The sequence below is a fragment of the Sphaeramia orbicularis genome, chromosome 14 (assembly GCF_902148855.1).
Source record: "Sphaeramia orbicularis chromosome 14, fSphaOr1.1, whole genome shotgun sequence".
Lineage (NCBI taxonomy): Eukaryota > Metazoa > Chordata > Actinopteri > Kurtiformes > Apogonidae > Sphaeramia > Sphaeramia orbicularis.
In genome coordinates, this window is record NC_043970.1 from 3,131,059 (window position 1) to 3,153,370 (window position 22,312).

Below are 22,312 nucleotides of genomic sequence, written 5' to 3' on the forward strand. Positions count from 1 at the left end.
CAGAATTGGCAGGATCATAAAGTGTTGTGTCTAAGGGCACTTTCACTGCTTGAGTTTGTCTGAATCCGTTGATGAGTTTGTAGACTTGGACTGTTTTCCCCAAGGTTTGGTTTCTCTTCAAACAGTGAAGAATCCAAGGCAACCAAAACACACCTCTGTGTGAGAACATCCATGTAATTGACTGTATGTGTCTTTGGTGGGATCAACAAAGTAAATACAGGAAGCAGATGCACCATTCTTAACTAGCGCAGAATTCTTTCCGAGACATTGGCTGGGGGCATTGGATCATTTTTATTTCATTTATTTATTTATTTTGGCTCAGTACAACTTACAAAAGCTGCTACAGTTTGCATTGTGGATGTACCATCAGAAATGGATTCCAAACCCCAGGACGAACACCTTTCAATAGAAACTTACTCATTGATGCACACGCCAAAAAAGTTTCTGGTTTCAGTGTAGTTTCATTTCCCACTGCAGATGTGGACCAGGACTGCTGCCTCTGTCAGCATCTTTCCACTCAGACCAAATGTTGCTCAGATTGTACAACAGGGTGACGCTATTCTGGGTCACCGATAAGGGGGGGTATTCATTCATTCATTTTCTGAACCTGCTGTATCCTCACTAGGGTCACGGGGGTCACTGGAGCCTATCCCAGCTACTTACGGGCAAAGGTGGGGTACACCCTGGACATTTCACCAGTTCATCACAGGGCTGAACATATAGAGACAAACAATCACTCTCACATTCACACCAATGGGCAATTTAGATTTACCAAGTAACCTATGAGTGCATGTCTTTGGATGGTGGAGTGCCCGGAGAGAGCCCATGCAGATGTGGGGAGAATATGCAAACTCCATACAGAAGGGTCTCACCCCCATCGACTGGTGTTGGAATCGAACCCAGGACCTTCTTGCTGTGAGGCACGAGTTCTAACCACTGCACCACCATGTCGCCCAGGGGGTAAGGGCGGGTAAACATGACAAATTCATGGCAAATTCATCCAGCGTTTGTGGGGGGCCCATAGAGCAGTGGAGGGGGTCCAGTGGATACAGGCTAGAAGTTGTGAAAATTTCGTGCAAGATCCGCTGTATAAGAGAGGAAGAGAAGCCGGGAGTCGAACATTGAAAGAATGTTATGTTTCAGTTTAGTTTTTTATGCTACGGTAAGTGACGTTATGTATGGACTGCACCCCCACCCCCCTGCCCCTGCTCCGACAGATCAACGGCAGATTCAATTTTATGAAAGGGTCCACAACGTTTACCACAATTGGTAGCGGCACCCCTGACAAAATGTTTTTTTGCGCTTATTTAGATCAGTGATTCTCAACTGTTGGGTCATGACCCAAAAGTGGGTCACACACCTGTTTTCAGTGGGTCGTGGGCTTTTGTCTGGGCAAAAAATAATGTTAAGACACCAATCCTGTGCTTTATCTTTTTACACTTCACACTTGGTAATGCACTTTAATGCTGACATTTCACAGCATAAAAGAAGACCCAAAAGTTTCTATTCATAACATGGAGAATCTCAGGTCTGACAACGACTCCATCAGATCTGGTTTTACCTCCATTGGACAAAAACCTCCGTGTGTTTAATTCTTTAATAAGTAACTGAATGAATTTTTAATTTTTAACTGAGTGCACATTTTGGTTTTGGTTAAAATTGACCTAGTTTAGTGTTATCTTAGGTTCAAAACAAAACATCTTTTCATTAAATGCATTTGAGAAACTGATGTCAATTTGGGTCGCAGCTTGTGATTAAGTGGTGGTAGTGGGTCCTGAAGCCAGACCAGTTGAGAACATTTAAAACCTCCATATTGTAAAATCTGATCACAGACTGTGATTTCCATGGTTTTTTTTTTGCTGTTACAGATTTCCTGTCAGCAGTTTCACATGTGTATCTTTTATCATTTTACTCTAAGGGGAAAGCACACCTATTGGTGCCAGTTATTTTGATCAGATTTTCACCTGACAGGGGGGTTTGGCAGAACACCACAAGCAAACTCTTATTTTTCTTTGAAGCTGTGACCTCTATTATGTCATTTCAATGCAGTTGTGTTCATCCTTACATGTGTGTTAACATCATGTTCACACCTGAACATTTTCCTAAGGGGGGGAAATGAACTAGGGTTTGATTCCAAGGGTTCTAGTTTGGAAGCACCCAAAAATACCAGAACTTTTTTACTGTCTTCTTGTCTGCCCAAGGACCTTTTCAGACCTGAAATTCTTAACCAAGAGTTATGGTTGGGTGATATATGGTGTATTTTATATCCAGTTAAGTTTGGATTAAAGGTGGGGTATGAGATCTTAGAAAAATGGTTCGAGGAAGCCACATTTTGAGAATACTCAATTCAAGAGTCCAAACCCCTTTCTTCAGACATCCCCTGAAGCCACGCCTCCAAAGTACTGGCACATACAATGCTTGTTCTCGATCGTTCATGAGCGCTGCACAGCCCCGGCCCCGATCCATGCATACCTCATTCAGTCTCCTCCAACACCCCCGCTCTTACAGAACAGTTCCAGTTCATACCTATCTGACTAACGTTACATTTCCTAGTGATTTATGTTGGTGACAAAACAGTTTGCCGTGAACTTTCCATCCTAATATAACTAATATAACTAATATAGCCAAGCTCTGGCTCTGGCTTCGTTTCCTGAACAAGTGCTCCAAACCTCTGAGAACAAACAATTCATGCACGAAGAGGGGGGAGAGGGGGGAGGGATAAATGACAGTTGAGTTTGATAGACATATCACCGTTCATTCATTTCAGTTGGGCGCTTAAATGATTGGATGGTGTTTTTTCAGTCCTGTCCATTCCACAGGTGACTACATTTTTTTTATTTTTGTGTTCAGGCATTTAATTAATTGGTTGTAATCGGGGTGTGAAGGGGATTTTAAGCAATATAGTAAAAAATGCTCCAGGAAAACATCTCACACCCCACCTTTAATGTTTGAACTGTGCAACTTCACTTGTGAATTTCCCATGACATACTGTATGTTCTGTCATCACGACCACAGTGAGCTGAGTCTCCCTGTACTTGACACGGATTTTTTTGTAATTGGTCATGTACAGATGGGAATCGAGAACCGGTTCTTTTTGAGAACCAGATCCCAGTAGCTCCATTCCTTGGAATCGTTTGCCTGCCTGTTTAACGATTCTGCTTATCGATTCCGCCTTTGTTGTGCATGCGCGATGACGTCACACGTACGCTGCATTGTTTTGGTCAGAACGTAGCCAACATGGCGTTGAGGCAGAAATGGTCTAAAAAGACGACACCAGGTCCACTTACTTGGAACACTGTCAAAGCTTCCATGTCTTCAGAAGGGTGGAATCCCTCCAATATCCTCAAACATTTGTCCACAGCATGTGAATCATTTACAGGAATGTCACGTATTTGATACGCTACTTAGCAGCGCTTGTGAATGTAGTGGCAGAGTGAATGCTGGGCCGGTTCCAGTTCTGGTGTGGGCAACAAACGTCATACCCCCTCAAATACAAGTTTCCAAAGGTAAGAAGGGAAAGGAAATGAGGTGCAAAACAATGGGAGACAAGCCGAGCCAAGTCAAACTGGTTCCATGTAGTAGAAATGCGGCAATAGAGGAATTTGTAAAGTGTCTTTAGTTTCACTTTCACTGCCCCCCCCCCCCCCCCGAACTGGGCCCGGCATCATCTGTTATTATTATTTGTACATACTGTATATGGTATATTTTCTGTGCAGATGGAAATATAAAAGACAGTTAATGTAAACACACCCGTTTGTACTCCTTTATTCCCTCACCCAATGAGAATCGATAAGAGAATCGATAAGGAATCGGATCAATAAGCAATATCGATAATGGAATCAGAATCCTTAAATTCTTAACAATTCCCATCCCTAATGGTCATGCTAAGTGTTGCCATGTGGTCACTTTAGTGCCCTTTCCAATTAAGAGAAGATGACTGAATAAACAGATGAACTGCCTTGTCACTAGGCTAACAGCTACCAGTATGACTGCACATTGATTGCACTTGTGCTGAATTTCAAGACTACCTTTTTACCATAACTGTGAAATATCGTATGTTTTCTGACTGTTGTCCATGAGTATAGTATTGTTCTTCAGTTCCTTCAACCTTTATAGTCTTGTTTCCATAAAATATGAAGACAATTTGAGTCAAATTCACAAAAAAAACAAAAAACAAAACACAACACCACAAGGTATGTGCATTTCCATAAATTAGCTTGGAGAGAATGGAGAGACCTTGAAGAGGCTGTGTTGTTATCATCAGCAGGTAGCGCTATAGGTGCAGGAGTAGAAGAATCCAATCCAATCCACTTTATTTATATAGCACATTTAAACAACAAGAACGTTTCCAAAGTGCTGCACATCATACAAATAATAAAACAATTAAGACAAACACTAAAAAAAATACATAAGTCCATAAAACTACAGGAATGCTCCAAATAATACAAAATCAAATAGGTGAAAAGTAATAAAATCAATAAAAGTAAATAAATAAATAAAAGACACAGAGGACCACACAACTTATGCAGAGTTAAAAGCCAGAGAAGAAAAGTGGGTCTTAAAAAGAAGCAGAGCGTTCTCTTGTATTTATATATAGAATAGTATATATAAAAATAGTATATAGAATATAGATAGAATATAGAATAGTATATATAGGTTCTTTGATTTGTCTTTATTTTTTGATTTTGCACTTGTTCTGCTCTTGTGTACTTTTTGTGCTTCGCTGCTGTAACCTGGAATTTCCCCTTGTGGGACAAAGAAAGGCTTATCTTATCTTATCTTATCTTATCTTATCTTATCATAAAATCCAAGTGGCCTCTGTGTGTGTGTGTGTGTGTGTGTGTGTGTGTGTGTGTGTGTGTGTGTGTGTCTGGGGATTCACACCAAATCCGTACAGAGCTGACTGCTGCAGTTTGACATACTTACGTATTTTTGGTCAAGGAACAGACTAGCGAAAACAGTAAGTTGATAGGACCAATATTTTGGGAGATATTAATAATTTTGGAATACAACAGCCTTACAATCACATTGCTATGGCCAGAATGCTTTGGCGGTGACTGCTGGACAAATGCGGTACAGCATGCACAAATACACATCAGCATAAAAACTACCTCATCTAGAACCAGTGGATCCCCACAGGTCAACGCACTAGTTCCGTATAAAAGCAGTGATGTGTTTGTTGATGGATGATTCAGAGAAATAATTTGTCTCCTCATCCGCCCACATGACCTTTGGTACCAGACACACAACAAACAGCTGATCAGTCTGCTAATCAATCAACACCTAAATGTTTGTTACATGAGAATTCATTTGAAAAATAACTACAAGTATTGAATGTTTTTTCTTCACCTTAAGGGTTTTTTGGTGAGCAGCACCAACAGAATCTCTGTATATTTGAGCAGTTCACTGAACTAGACTACAGATGTCACAATTCAGTTTGGACATTCTTCATTTTAATCAACAGGATTCACAGGGTTTGTTGAAAATTGCACACAAATTAGTGATTAGATCAGACGGTTATACAGTAAGACGTATTTGGTGATAATCTGATACGTTAAGTCTATAGTCCAAGCTTAATTCTTTATCTTCTGCCGGAGTCACACTTGAACACACCTCTGAAAATGAACAGCTCACATGTGTCTGCTTTATTTATCAAATCACAGCACGGCCCCTGACTCACAGATCAACCTATTTGGATTCATGTATTGATGTATAAATCAGCCCGCTGTGCTGCTGACTTGATATACGCACAGTCTGATTCATGAATTTGCTGCATGCTACTGCTGTATAACATTGTATCTGCATGAGCGCCCTGGAGTGCTGCTGTGGAACGGCTGCAGCCTCCTGCGCTTAATCAATATGGCAGTGTTGATGAATTTAACATAATTAGAGCTGCAAATATGAAATCTCTGGTGGCATTTCCCTGCTTCTCTGCATTAAATTGATTGTCTGGGAAAACAAGTCAATCGATTTTCTTGGAAAACACAGCACTTCATGGAAAACGAGGGCACTCCTCTGTAGTCTAGAGAGGCCGTTAAAAGCAACAATTACTTTTTCCACAAATGAGCATCTGTGTCAGTTTTAATACAGATAGAAAAGAGCAGAGTAAACAAACAATATACATAAGTGCCAGTTCACATGCTGGTATTTGTGCATTACATATTCCATTATGTGGACATGCTGCAGGTACAGCAGGCTGCTGCAGTCACTTAGAGGACGGAGGTGGTGTTACCCACCAGCGCCTTCATGTGGCCATTTCAAGGTACTGTTGCACAGTAAGTCCGTTGAAAACTGTTGTCAAAGCACATAAAAATTGATACCCACAAATAATAATACTTTTGTTCTGTCCTGTTCGTGTGTTTAACCCTTTCATCCACAGTGGTCACTACAGTGGACAGTTGTTCCAAGCTGTTCTTTTGTATATTCATGGATTTTATTGTTTTAGTTCCATATCAGCCGACACAGTGGATCATCCCATACACTGACATTCATACCATTACTGTAACTGTACTGTTCTTGATAAACCTGATCTGCACCAACATGTTTTAGTGCAAATCAATTGCTTGTTATTATTATTAAAATGTAATTAACAGTTTTTTTTTTAAACTAAAAGATTTTTTTTAATGTTATCTCCATAAAATGAGCATTAACTAGTATTAGAGTATGTTAAAATGTGACAAAACATCAGATTAGCAACATTTTTTAAAAAATTATTTATAGTTTTCACACAGTGTGCTGGTCAGTGGCGATATCTCATAGACTGCAAGGGAAGCCCAGCGTCCCCTAAAATTATGAAAATTAAATGGTTAAATATGTTCGGTTGTGTTGACATTTTATTGACTACGAATGTGTTAGAACACGTTCATCTCAAAGATGAGTTCGTTCAGAATCAGCTTTATCACAAATCAACGGACGCAATGTTGTTCACTTCTCCTCCATTCCTGTGTCTCTGTTTTCTCCTCCATCTCTGCTCAGTGCATTTGTCCGTAGACTGTGTCCGTCTCTGGGCTTCAATAGGACTGAGTGGAACAGTTTTTTTCATTGCCTCAAAACTGGACGGTAATTGGATAAATGCCACGATGTTGTCCCGCCCCTGGACGCCGGGAGTCTCTGGGGGTGAATGGAGCTGTGGGCGGAGCTCGGCCGGGCTGGACGCCAGAATCCCACGTGCTGATTGGATGATCAGTCGAAAGGCTGAATCCCGTTTGATTGACAGCTGGTTTGAGCTCTCCTCCTTCACTGACACAGTTCAGTTTAATACCGTCACACATTCTGCTGTGAAATCAGAGAAACCACTTCGAAATTACTCGTTCATTTCTTGCACTGTAAATAAAACACACTCATTGGACTTCCTTGTTTCAATTTAACATAATTTCAGCGTTTTCTTGTTTCAGTTCCATAATTTAATCATTTCCTGTTCGAGTTTAATATCATTTTGTAGATAGTTAAATCAATCAAAAGGAGCATCTCTTGTTTAAAAAGGCTGAAGTCTGACACCCACAACACAATGGGCCAAGTCCGTCTAAGCAGCCCAGCTCTGCTGGACATTCAGAGGACACTGGTCCAGTCCCTGGAAAAGACGCCTACTTGGTACGATAAGGTCACTGAGCATTTTCTTAAAAAGGAACGGAGGGCGGAATGTATGTTTAAATAACTTGACAATTTTTTTTGATGTAAGCCGACAATGAGCTTCCCCTGTCTGAAGGACGAGCAGCCGCCACTGGTGCTGGTAAATACATGTTTCTTTGTTTCAAAAATTAAATACATGGTGTCCCACTGATTGAACATTTTTGCAACTCTATGAAAAATAGGTTCATAACAAAATGTTCAATCACATCTTTTTTTTCATGCCTAAAGAGGAATAAAAACACTCAGGAATCTTGATTAAAGTTCTCATAATTCATCCATGAAAGGGTTAAAATGCTACATAGAACATGAGCAGGTCCCTCATTTAGTAAAACAGTATGATTCTGTCATAATATACATGATGATTTTTGATGATTTCCTCATGTTTAATGGTTCCCTGCTCGGATGGAGATTACTCTCCCTGAATATATCATTTCCATAGCTACTTGGAGACGTGAACGTAAAGGATGTGACACATACCACTCTTCATACTTAGCACATGGAAAAGTAAAAGACATTTAAGATTCTAATGTTGTCTATATAATTTTGCGGTTCCATGTTGTGCAGTAACATGTTGGAATGGTGCAGCCTTGTCTCCTAATGTGTGCAAATGTTTGACCACTTTTCAAGTACTTTGATTTATTACAAATGCAACCTGTGCAGTCATAGTTAAGCATATGTGATTATATTTTAAAAATGCACATTGTCACACCAGTAATTTGTCTCTAATGTAATATTTAAAGGGTCAATATGTGAGATTTGTGTGTGCTTGCTGTATGCACTTTAGTTTAGTTTAGTTTAGTTTATGAGGAATCCCCTAGCTTACAATGAGCCTGTAGGTATTCTTCCAGGGTTCTGATACATATATCAAATTATTCAGTAGAAACATATTGTACATTGCAATAAATAAATATTTTTTTTTTAAATGTGTGTTGTGATACTAACTCTGAAGCTAACTGATTACTATGAAGAGGACTAGGGTCAAATTTTCCACAAAAAACCTAACATTCGCCCTTCGCCACTTCTGTACAACACTGCACAACAGCAAATAAATGACACCCAGCACAACACACACTTATGAGTGTCCAAAATGTTGCATGTTAAACCTTGAAGACCAACTAACCGTATGTAATCAGGCTCTAAACATATAGTCGCTCACAAAAGTCAGTAAGTAGCCCACATAGAGGACTCAAGCCTTGTTTCCTTCCAAATTCATCTCCTCTACAGCAGCAACATTGAGCCCATTTACATGGCCATTCAAATCTAATAACTAGGACTAATCAGATAATTGTAATATTCAGATCTAATGCATTTACATCCACTTAAGAAATGGGATCATCAATAAACTCGTGTTTAGACGTTTCAGTCCATTATTGGATTTCTTTCCCAGTTCGTATGTACATAGCGATGGTAGAATCAAACGTCCTGTTATTGTCTTCCACTCAAGTTGGACTATGTAACTTCCATTTTCTACAATTTTAATTGGGTTTACACATGCAGAGAGGTAAAAGAATGAGATATACTAAATTAACCTGTATACATGCAGGAAGACATCAGAGTATTGGCGACAAATCCAGGTGTGTCAATCTGATTTATTGTAATCAGATTACTGCTGTTATTTAAAAAAAAAAAAAAAAACGGATCAGATGACACTGTTTACATGATCACTTAAATAATCGGATAAATCCAGATGTCAGATAATGATCAGAGTATTAGTGTGGATGTAAACAGGCTCAGTGTCTAACATGACCTAGTGTTAGTATCAAAGTAAAGTCAGCTAATATCAACAAACATATGAGTGACTTCAACCACAAAACTGATTCCAACACACACTTCACAGAAGTACATGAACATGTATGACTCATGTATGTCACACTTTTAAGTTCTTTTTAGTCGAATTATCCAGTACGTTTTCTGAATAAATGATGGATTGTTTATATCTTAGTGTAATAGTACTTTTGCTTGTCCCCTTTAGTAATTGTTAACATGACAAGTACAATAGCAACAGTGAAGTGAAATATCTATGCCTAGGTCATGGTGTACGTTTATACCAAATTCTTACAACTCTAGTGTGAAATGGACTGGAGTTTTATTTGTCACATCCATAAAAAGAACATCCAGCCCACAGGCTTCAGGAAGATGGATTTTTCAAAGGTCTTTCACTCTGAGGAGCAAATTCCATTTACCATTTAAACCAACCTTGGACCTTGTTGACCAACTCGTGAACAATGAACCCGTTTGTGTGTGGAATCACAGCTATAACAGCTGATTTATCTACTGGATAAATATTTGCTCAGGGTAGGATTTGAACTCCAGTCTCCCACATCATTGTCCGTAGCGTTACTTACTGATCTATCTGTCCACATAAACTTCAGAGCTTTAATCTGTGCAGCCCAAGCCTCTCCTGTCTCTTGTATGGGGTGGGGGGGGGGGGGGGGGTGTACTGAGCACGCATCTTTTTTCTTTTTTCAACTTCTATTTATTCAAGTTTTATAACAACTCTATAAACAATAAACAAACAAACATAAAAAAACAGTCGGTAAAAATTTTAATTACAATGATGCTACAAGACTGGTTTATGTAATATATGCTTGTGCAACATAACTATATGTTTATGTTTATGTTTATGCATTTGGCAGACGATTTTCCAAAGCAACTTACAGGGGAAAACCAATCAAATCACTCAATCAATCAAATTTTATTTATATAGTGTCAGATCACAACAAAAAAGTTATCTCATGACACTTTATATATAGAGTTGGTCAAAACCAGACTCTAAGCCAATTTACAGAAACCCAACAGAATTATATAATATAATATAATATAATATAATATAATATAATATAATATAATATAATATAATATATTTTAATATATTTTAATATAATATATAATTTTTGCACAATCGCTTATATTATATAGTAAAATAAAGCACATATGTGTGTGAATCAAGAATGTTATTTTTTTGCAATCAAAGTGAAAAGGAAGACAAGCAGAGAAAGCAAAACAAAAAGTGACAGACATCCATCATGCTGTGGATTTAAGTCCAAATTATACTCCACTCCCAAAAATTCCAGTGGTTTCCTCCATTTCTGCCAGAAAATATGAGTCCTTTTATTAATATAGCGTTCTAGTTTTACCAGTATCACAACTTCTGAGATCAGGGATCTCCACATAGGAATGGAAGGGGGGTCTTCTCCAACCCACTGGACCATTGTGGCTTTCCTTGCCAGCATTAACAGTGACTGAATCACATCCTCATTTTCTTTTAGGAAAGCAGGGACCTTCCCTAGCAGATCTAAAACTGGGTTTACTGGTACCTGTTGACTTAGCGCTGTACTAATACTGAAGCATACTGCCGTCCAGAACAACGCATTCCCACAATCACTGCAACCCAGTACCTACATAAGATTTACATCTGGGGCAGTTTGCTGAAGTTCCTGTTTCATATTGAGCGCATGCACCATTTTATGACATGAGTCTGTATCAGGGGTGTCAAACTCATTTTAGTTCAGGGGCCACATCCAGCCTAATATGATCTAAAGTGCCGCTAAAGTGATATAAACAATAGGATAAGAACTTTTGAGTGAAAAAAGTAAATTCCGTAAAATAAAAAAATACACTTAAATATGCTTAAATGTCCTCCAATACGCACAAAAATACACTTAATTATGCTCAAAAATCCTACAATACACACAAAAATACACTTAGATATGCTTAAATATCCTACAATATATGCAAAAATACACTTAAACATGCTTAAAAATCCTACAATACACGCAAAAATACACTTATATATGCGTAAAAATCCTACAATACACACAGAAACACGCTTAAATCTGCCTAAATATCCTACAATACACGCAAAAATATACCTAATTATGCTTAAATATCCTAGAATACACGCAAAAATATACTTAATTATGCAAAAAAATCCTACAATACACGCAAAAATGCACTTAAATATGCTTAAAAATCCTACAATACACGCAAAAATACACTTATATATGCGTAAAAATCCTACAATACACGCAGAAACACGCTTAAATCTGCCTAAATATCCTACAATACACGCAAAAATATACCTAATTATGCTTAAATATCCTACAATACACGCAAAAATGCACTTAAATATGCTTAAAAATCCTACAATACACGCAAAAATACACTTAAATATGTTTAAATATCCTACAATACTCTCAAAAATACACTTAATTATGCTAAAAAATACTACAATACACAAAAATACACTTAAATATGGTTAAAAATCCAACAATACACACAAACATGCACTTAAATATGCTTAAATATCCTACAATACACACAAAAATACACTTAATTATGTTAAAAAATCCTACAATACACGCAAAAATACACTTAAAATTCTGTAATTAAAATGTTTACATCTATGAATTGTACTTGAACATAACATGAACAAATATGAACAACCTGAAAATTCTTTAGTAAAATAAGTGCAATGTTAACAATATTACACCTTAGTTTGTTTATACACGTGAATCACAACTTAGAGATCACAGTGGATCTACAAATACACCAAACATTAAATAACAGGGAGAATATTATTAAAATTCCACATACTTCTCTTAAGACATTTCAGATATTCACATTTTTGTTGTAAAAGACTAGTCTGTAGATGTGAACATTTTTGTGTAATTTTACTTTTTTTATGCTAAAACAGAGACAAATTTGCAGTTTTCATTATTTATAGTTTATTATGATAGTATTTTACTGTTCTGATCCACTTTAGAATTAATTGACCTAAAATTATTTTAACATCCTTGATTGTTAATATTTTCAGTGTAGATTTTGTATTTCACAAATTCATCCCACTGGCCAGATTGAACCCTTTGGCGGGCTGGATTTGGACCCCGGGCCGCATGTTTGACCCCCCTGGTCTATATGGTTAAGGGAAACTAAACTAGACTATAGTTTTATCATGTACAGACAACTGTCCATTCAGCTCGCTGAGACTGAGCGTCCTCACCAGCACCATCGCAGTGTGGTACGGCAGCACCACGCTGGCTGAGAGGAAAATGCTGCAGCGAGTCATCCAGACTGCAGGGGGGGTCACTGGCTCGGACCTCCCCTCCATGGACACCATTTACAAACAGCGCTGCAGGAATTAAGCACAGAGCATCCTCAGAGACCATCACCATCCAGCTCATGCTCTGTTCCAGTGGGTGGAGTCAGGTTACAACCAGAGGTGGGTAGTAACACATTACATTTATTCTGTTACATTTACTTAAGTAACTTTTTACATAAATTGTACTTTTAAGAGTACTTTTAATATGACATACTTTTTACTTTTACTTGAGTATATTTATGAAGAAGAAACGCTACTTCTACTCCATTACAATGGTGCACATTCTACTTATTACTTTTATTTTTGGTCATTTGTTAATGGACGAACGATTTGTTTTGTTTTGTTAGAAAGATTTTTGCCAAAAACTCTCGACTCACATGAGTTAAAGAAATTCCACAGAAGGGGAAGATATGTTAAGATAAAGATATCTAGGCTAACTCGTAAAAGTAAATAGAAAAGCATGCACAGTATCTGCCTCCATAAGAACAGACTAGAAATATTAACCCTTTCATGCATAGTGGTCACTACAGTGGACAGCTGTTCAAAGCTATTCTCTTGTATATTTATGGATTTTGTTGTTTTATTTCCAAATCAGCCAATACAGTGGATACGCTTATGCATCATCCAGTACACTGTAATTCACACCATTATTCCAAATTTGCTCTTCTAGACAAACCTGATGTGCACTAACATGTTTGAGTGTAAAAAAAAATTGCTATTTGTTATTGGACTGCACTTAACGGTTTTGTTTTTTTAACAAAAAGGTTTTTTTTTTTGTTTTTTTTTTTGCATATTATCTCCATGCAGGTATGTTAAAATGTGAGAAAACATCAGATTAGCAGCATTAACCATGTTTTTATTTCATCATTTTCATGCAGTATATCAGTAAATACATGTTTCTTTGCTTATTTAGCTGAGTGGACATTTTTGGAACTCCATGAAAAATAGGTTTATAATTTTTTTCTTTTTTTATCATGCCTTAAGAGGAATAAAAACACTCTGGAAAAAATATCTTGATTAAGGTTTGCATAATTCATGCATGAAAGGGTTAAAATGTGAGATAACATCAGATTAATAGCATTAAAAATGTTTTGATTTCATAGTTTTCACACAGTATACCAATAAATACATGTTTCTTTGCTTTAAAAATTAAATGCATGGTGTCCAACTGAGTGGACATTTTTGGAACTTCATGAAAAATAGATTCATAAGAAAATTTTCAATCGTGTTGTTTTTGTCATGCTTAAAGAGGAATAAAAGTACTCATGAAAAAAAATCTTGATTACGGTTCTCATAATTCATGCATGAAAGGGTTAAAGTGATGGAACCAACAATGATTATTGTGAGGTATATTTGTCACTAGCTGTAATGTTCCCATATATATTCTATATATTTTATTTTAACATTTCATTTATTAATTGTTGAATTTCAAAGAACAATAAATATGATGTTACTCAGGAAGTACTCAGTACTTGAGTAATTTTTTTCATTAAGTACTTTTTTACTTTTACTTGAGTAATTATTTGGATGACTACTTTTTACTTGTACTTGAGTAATATGTTTCTAAAGTAACAGTACTTTTACTTGAGTCTAATTTTTGGCTACTCTACCCACCTCTGGTTACAACCTCAGACGCTGCAGGCCAGCGAGCATCAGGACCCGCCTCCACAACAGCTGCTTCCAATCACAGTCAGACCAGTGGCACAAGACACTGAGGAGGGCAGGAAGGACCCCAGGACACAAATACCTCCTTTCCCTCACACCGGGCACGGTTATATGATATTTTTTAAATCCAATTTATTTTTCCAGAAGAAATTAATCTGGAACTAAAGTACTTTCTCTTCTGTTTACATGGAAATGTTAAACCTGAATAAAAGTTTTCATCAGAAACGTTTATTCGGTTCTGGCAGCCCTTCTGTTAGCTTAGCTTAGCCCTTCTGTTAGCTTAGCTTAGCATAGTCACTGCATTTCCATGGTCTAACGTAGCCAGTTTTTTAAAGGTGATTTGTTGTCTTTTGTAAGTGATTTTCTGAAATCCGATTCTCCCTAATTATTTCTTTAGATCTGCGACTTACTGCACTCATACAATCTTGGGACTGTTGTGTTGATGGAAGTTGAAAAATCTTTTTGTTGGAAGGGATGCATGCGCTAAATTAGCTTAGCTTTACCGTTTTAGCTTTGCATTAGTTTTTATTTGCCAAGATTTTATTCCTGCAGTAAGTCACATCACCATGATTTGAGCCTCAGTTTGTGATCATATTGACCCCAGCAGACTAAAGGAAGGATTAGGGAGAACTGAATTTCACAAAATCACTCATAAAATACTACAAATCACCTATAAAAACCTGGCTACATCTGACCAGAGGAATGAAGTGATGATGCTAAGCTAGGCTAAACTAAGCTAACGGAAGGGCTGCAAGAACAAGTCAATCGGTGCACTGCAGTGCAAACTGTTTGTCCCACTTATCAAACTCATTAGTTCATGACAAATGAATGAATAAAAACAAGTGTTGAACTGTTCCTTCAGGGTTTTCCAGGCTGGTAGATCCCATCAGAATAGCCCACTGGAACGGTTTGGGAAGACTAGACTGCAGTGCATATTCTTCCGCCAGCGCAGAACAAGTGCGTCATCATGACAGGACAAGACAACGAACATGTGCAGAATGGAAGGAATAAAGTCCAAACGGAATAAAGGGTTTACATGTCCCAGGAAGAATTTAGCCCGGATTCAAAAGGGGATTAAACCAGTGACTTTAATCGGGTTTAAATTTATCCAAACTTTTCTTTTTCAACTGGAATAAGGTGTTTACATGGGCATCTGAAATAGGATCTAATTTTTAATCAGTTTAAACCAGGAATAAAAGTTGTCATATAAACACACGGACTGTCACAGACACTTAACTAAAACCTCTGCTCTTAACTGAATGTGCAATAACCTGCTCTACGTCCCAGTTCTTTTAATTCAAATGTGCAATAACTTGTTTTTACCTCTCAGTACTCCTATTATTATTACTATTATTACTTTTTTTTCCCCCTGATCAATACTCTATTTTACAAATGTGTACTTGTGATTGTCTGTGCAATAACTGTTTTTATATGTTTTAGCTGTGTTTATGTTTTGTCTCTGTTTTTTATTCATTTCTTTTTCAAACTCTGTGACTCAGGGAAACGCACAAGAATTCCACTGTGCCTATACTGCTATGTATCTGTGCAAATGGCAAATGAATTCTATTCTATTCTATTCTATTCTATTCTATTCTATTCTATTCTATTCTATTCTATTCTATTCTATTCCAGCAGTATTTGGGTCTGTATGATAAACCAGCCTGTGGTCAGCCACAGAAGGTCTGAATGTATTATTGTACAGATGGAGCTATGGAACTGCATGGACTGAATCTGAAATATGTTTGGACACAGACAGTGACAGAGTGAATCACACACAGGGGTCAAACATAGGCCTAGACCTGGACTGGATCCTGCTGGTTCTAATTTTAAAGTATTTGGAATGTAATAGAATTCAATCCCATAACTGAGTCCACCCTTATTAAACTGGTCACATTAGTGAGGTTCAATTATATTCGTTTTACTACTGTATGATAATAAAAAAAAAAATACAGTTTAATGTGATTTGCTTCACTTCACCCTCTTGAACCCCCACTGGGGCTCCGACCCTGTACACCCCCACCCCCACCACCACCACCACCACCACCCCTTCCATTTTTTCTGGATCCGCCACTGCAGTTGTCATTTCTTGTTATGGTTGAAAGTGTCCATACATTTAGTAATCTAATGTATGTATACTACTTTACATTTGATGAATGTTTTACAGATGTTATCTCCTAATTATATTCTCGTTTAATTAAATTATGTTTGTAAAGTGTCCTGAGATAAACAGGCAACTGAATGCATATTTATTTGATGCTGTTTTACTCTGTTTTGTGTACATGGGCTTCATTTTATTGATTATTCCATTTTCTTACTTGATGTTCTTGTTTTTGTATTTGTCAGTTTCATGTATTTTATTTTGCTTGGTTACCCTTCGTTCTGTCTTATTATTGGCATCAGTCATGTGTGATGCATTGCATTAATCTGTATGAAAGTGTGACGTTTGACTGATTGAACGTCATTGTTGAGGGAAAAATTAAGCCATTATTGCCTGTAATGATCTTGTTTATGCAGCGCTGCATCACAGATCACCTATCAGTCTATGTTTAGGTTCAGTTATGGTTGTTGTTGTTGTTTTTTTCCACTTTTGCTTTAATAGTTGGTTCATAAACATTTTTTTTTTTCTGATTTGTGATTACTAATCCATTTGTCAAACTCTACACACTAACCTCTAACATTTACAATAAACCAGCAGAAAAGTATTCACAGTTTTTGAAAAACTTACCAAACTTTTGGAAAAGAAGTGCATCAGTATATTCCACACAAACCCCTGCAACAGAAAATAAAACATGCAATCAAGTTTTGACAAGGACAAGTGCCAAATTACACACTATTATCTGAATCTTTTCTCTTTTCTGATATTTTATGAATACAGATGATGAACACAAATGTATTTAACATGTGCATGAAGAAATACAGAAAGAATTAAATGCAGGAATAAATAAACAGGGAAATTAATAAATAGAGGAATAAATAGATAAACAAAAATACATGTGAACAGATACGTATAAATTGGGAAAAATCAATACAAAACAAAAAGAATACAGAAATTTTAAAAAATTCATTTGGTTATTTTTCTATTTGCACTAAATCCACATATCTACAGGTTCATGGAAAATGTTTTTTTTCTATATTCCTGTCTTTATTATTTTAGTTAACAGTCATCTCTTCATTAGTTGTTAGTTTCTTTTTAATTTCAATACTTTAAGTCATTAGTATTAGTTATTTATTTATGAATGTAGACATTTTTAATTTTTTATTTCTAATCACTGAGGCTAAATATTACTATTTTACTTGATTTATTCATTTATTTTTTTTAATATGATTGTCACAAGTGAAGGGATGGTTCCTGTTTTTGAATTTCTTCCTTAAAGCTATAATCATGAATCCCAAAATTTGAGAATATGTTGATTTTCAATTGCTGTTTATTCTTTGTCAAATGAGTTAATACACTGAAAAAAAGACAAGAAACGTCTTGTTTATGGGAAATAAGAAAATAATTTTATCAAGCATGTTTGTCAACGTAATCATCCTTTTTAGACATTATATGTAACTTAGTATTGCTCAGCTATTCCAGCTAATATTGAGTTAAATGTTAACTTAAATATTGAGTTAAACCAGTGATTCTAGTAATCTGTGTGTGTAAAACCTCAGCAGAGAAACAATTATTATGGTTTTAAGGATGAGACAAGTTACATTTCAGGAGAGTAAGTCGATCTTATCTAACTGTGTCTTTGTTGTTGGTACTAAGTACAACTTGCTTAACTTTTGGCATCTTTTTTTAAAATTGCTTTTGTGGTTTATTATTCTAGAAATCTAGCTAAGCAAAATGTTTTGACCCATTCATTCATTTATTTTCTGCACCCGCTTTATCCTCACTAGGGTCACATATAGAGACAAACAGTCACTCTCACATTCACACCTATGGGCAAATTAGATTAACCAGTTAACCTACCAGTGCATGTCATGTCTTTGGATGGTGGGAGGAAGCCGGAGTACCCGGAGAGAACCTACACAGACACAGGGAGAACATGCAAACTCCACACAGAAAGGTTCCACCCTCATCAACTGGTGTTAGAATCGAACCCAGGACCTTCTGTCTGTGAGGCACCAGTGCTATCCACTGCACCACCGTGTTTTAACTCGTTTGGCAGAAATTAATTAATTCAAGACAGGTGAGTTGTATTTATGAACATTTGGCTGTTTTTTTTTCCAGTGTCACTCTAGATTTGAGAACTTTCCATTTCCTTTGCCCAGTTTACCCAGTTTACCCAACTCTGAACTGACACACCATCACTCACATCATATTTAAGAATCATCTGATTTCTGAGGAAACATGAATCAGATGATTCTTAAATAGGATGTGTGATGGTGTGTCAGTTCAAGTTCACCACACACACACACACACACACACACACACACACACACACACACACACACACTGCCCTACATGGATGACAGCTGTGTAAATTATTCTAAAGCTCATGTTTAAATCACATAGAAACCTTTGAAATCCTTGCAGAAATGATCTGAACTGTCAGATTCTATGATGCTTGTGCACGTTTTACCTGATGAATTCAAAGTGTGAAAACCAAACACTGCTTCTGTCTCTGAGAGAAACGGAGTTCCATTAGAAGAAACTATAATACTGCTATATACTAAATAATTACTGCTGATTCTAAAGGTTTTCAGAAGACTATAAACCACCTCCTGAAGCACATTATACTGGATTTTTTTTTTCATCTTTCTATTTGTTTTCTGTTCATCCTAATACTCAGTCAAAACTGTCCTGTGTTAAACCTCCAGTAGATACAGCGTCAGGATCACAGGGCACGTGTGTGTGGTTTTTTTTTTGGTGGTGGTTGGTTTTTTTTGGGGGGGGGTGTATTTTTTTGGCAGGGGGGTGGAGCTTGGGAGACATTCACATCAACTTCCTCCAAACTAGGATCCCTAAGGGTGTATGTAGCTGGTGTGCAGTCAGCGCAGCATTATGAGGAACACTGTTTATTGATGTGGACGCCATCACACTAGATGATGGTTTTAACAAGGGATGACCTCCAGGGCTGAAAATGAAAGAAATGCAGAAGAGCCAGTTCCGTTTGTGTCGAACTTAAAATGTCCAACTTTGCTGCAGAAGTAAGAATGACCAGTTTGGTCGTTCTTCAGAATAAAGCTTTACATTTGGATTGATATACTTAAAGGCACGGCTGCTCATAAAGGAGGCTGTTGTCCAGGTCCGCCCTCTGGGCTTTGATTGACAGCTCATTCATCAACAGCACACACTCAGAACTTGTGTTCATTCAAACTGAACGCTCTGCTGTACTTATGGTTAAGGAGTTAGACGAACAAGACGAAAAACAAAACATTTGATCTCACAAATGTTTCTTGTTTTTTCCAGGACTTAATTATAATACCTTACACTAGGGGTGTCACACTCATTTTAGTTCAGGGGCCACATCCAGCCTAATACGACATAAAGTGGGCCGGACCAGTAAAGTAATATAAACAATAGGATAAGAACTTTTGAGTGAAAAAAGTAAATTCCGTAAAATAAAAATACACTTAAATATGCTTAAATATCCTACAATACACGCAAAAATACACTTACGTTAAAAAATCCTACAATACATGCAAAAATACACTTAAATATGCTTAAAAATCCATAATACATGCAAAATTACACTTAAATATGCTTAAATATCCTACAATACATGCAAAAATACACTTAATTATCCTCAAAAATCCTACGATACACACAAAAATACACTTAAATATATTTAAAAATCCTATAATACATGCAAAAATACACTTAAATATGCTTAAATATCCTACAATACATGCAAAAATACACTTAAAATTTCATAATTAAAATGTTTACATCTACGAATTGTACTTAAACATAACATGAACAAATATAAACAACCTGAAAATTCTTTAGTAAAATAAGTGCAACGTTAACAATATTACACCTTAGTTTATCATTTATACACATGAATCACAACTTAGAGATCACAGTGGATCTACAAATACACCAAACATTAAATAACAGGAAGAATATTATTAAAATTCCACATACTTCTCTTAAGACATTTCAGATATTCACATTTTTGTTGTAAAAGACTAGTCTGTAAATGTGAACATTTTTGTGTAATTTCACATTTTTTATGCTAAAACAGAGACAAATTTGCAGTTTCATTATTTATAGTTTGTTATGATAGTATTTCACTGTTCTGATCCACTTTAGAATTAATTGACCTAAAATCCTTTTAACATCCTTGATTGTTAATATTTTCAGTGTAATTTTTGTATTTCACAAATTCATCCCATGGGCCAGATTGAACCCTTTGGTGGGCCAGATTTGGCCCCCGAGCCGCATGTTTGACACCCCTGCCTTACACTGTTGTGACACTGGTACATGTGTGTTTACATTGTTTACACTACTACTACATTTGCACATTATTATACTACTTGTCATATTTTTTTTAAATCTTAGCCTTTCATACAGTATATCTCTAATTCACACATATTTTTCAATGGGACACTTTTTATATTTTATACTTTTTTAAATGTATGTCTGTATATTATTGTGCGATTTTGTTGCACAACTGGTATAATTAGAATAAAGCCTGTTCTATTCTATTCTATTCTATTCTATTCTATTCTATTCTATTCTATTCTATTCTATTCTGTTCTATTCTATTCTATTCTATTCATTAGCTAATCTAAGCATCTATATTATGAAAGTCAAGTGGCCTCTACAGGGGTTGGACAAAATAATGGAAACACCTTCACCTCAAGATGATAATGCCTCAATCCATACAGCTAGAATTGTTAAAGAATGGCATGAGGAACATTCTAAAGAAGTTGAGCATCTTGTATGGCCGGCACAGTCCCCAGACCTCAACATTATTAAGCATTTATGGTCAGTTTTAGAGATTCAAGTAAGACGTCGATTTCCACCGCCATCGTCTCTAAAAGAGTTGGAGGGTATTCTAACTGAAGAATGGCTTAAAATTCCTTTGGAAACAATTCACAAGTTGTATGAATCAATACCTCGGAGAATTGAGGCTGTAATTGCCACAAAAGGCGGACCTACACCATATTAAATTATATTTTGTTGATTTTTTAAGGTGTTTCCATTATTTTGTCCAACCTCTGTATGTGTGTGTGTGTGTGTGTGTGCGTGTGTGTGTGTGTGTGTGTGTGTGTGTGTGTGTGTGTGTGTGTGTGTGTGTGTGTGTGTGTGTCCGGGGATTCACACAAACTCTGTACGGAGCTGACTGCTGCAGTTTGTCATACTTATGTATTTTTGGTCAAGGAAGACAATAACGAACGATTACTAATTTTGAACACAATAGCCTTACAATCATGTTGCTATGGCCAGAACACTTTGGCGGTGACTGCTGGACAAATGCGGTACAGCATGTACGAACACACAGCGGCATAAAAACTACCATATCCATAACCTGTGGATCCCCACGGGTCAACGCACTATTATTCCATTAATAGTTTATATGACCTCTCTACCAACCTGCTGAATAATACAGCTTTACAGCTAGCAATACTAGCCCTAACCATGTTGACACAGTGGTTGTTCAGTCGCTGCACGCTCCAAATGCTCCAGATGTTTGGTGTGGAATGTTGGCTCCTGTCTTGGCTGTGGAGTCAAAGGGGATGGACCAGAACACGGAGGAGGAGTCAGTGATGACAGTGATGGTGGCAAACACCCCCCTGGACAAAATCATCAAAACCAAACATGTACATGAGATAAGTATATTTTCTGTCATGTCTTTCATATCATTTAACCCCCCCCCCCCGTGTCTGCTCTCTCTTGCCACCTTCACCAGAAACTCGTCTTAGCCTTCTATGGATCTTCTATGAATCTTCCTTCAGCTCCCTCGTGTTCCAACTGAACTA

At 36.9% G+C, this 22,312-nt stretch overlaps 1 protein-coding gene across 1 annotated transcript in view; it reads left to right on the plus strand.

Moving 5' to 3' along the window:
- LOC115433216 (extensin-like) overlaps positions 1–22,312 on the plus strand; it is an 81,354-nt gene that overhangs the window by 51,232 nt on the left and 7,810 nt on the right. The window contains exon 2 of the mRNA XM_030154504.1: positions 14,363–14,501. Coding sequence (XP_030010364.1) covers positions 14,363–14,501 — 139 coding nt within the window. The remainder of the gene's footprint in view (positions 1–14,362; positions 14,502–22,312) is intronic.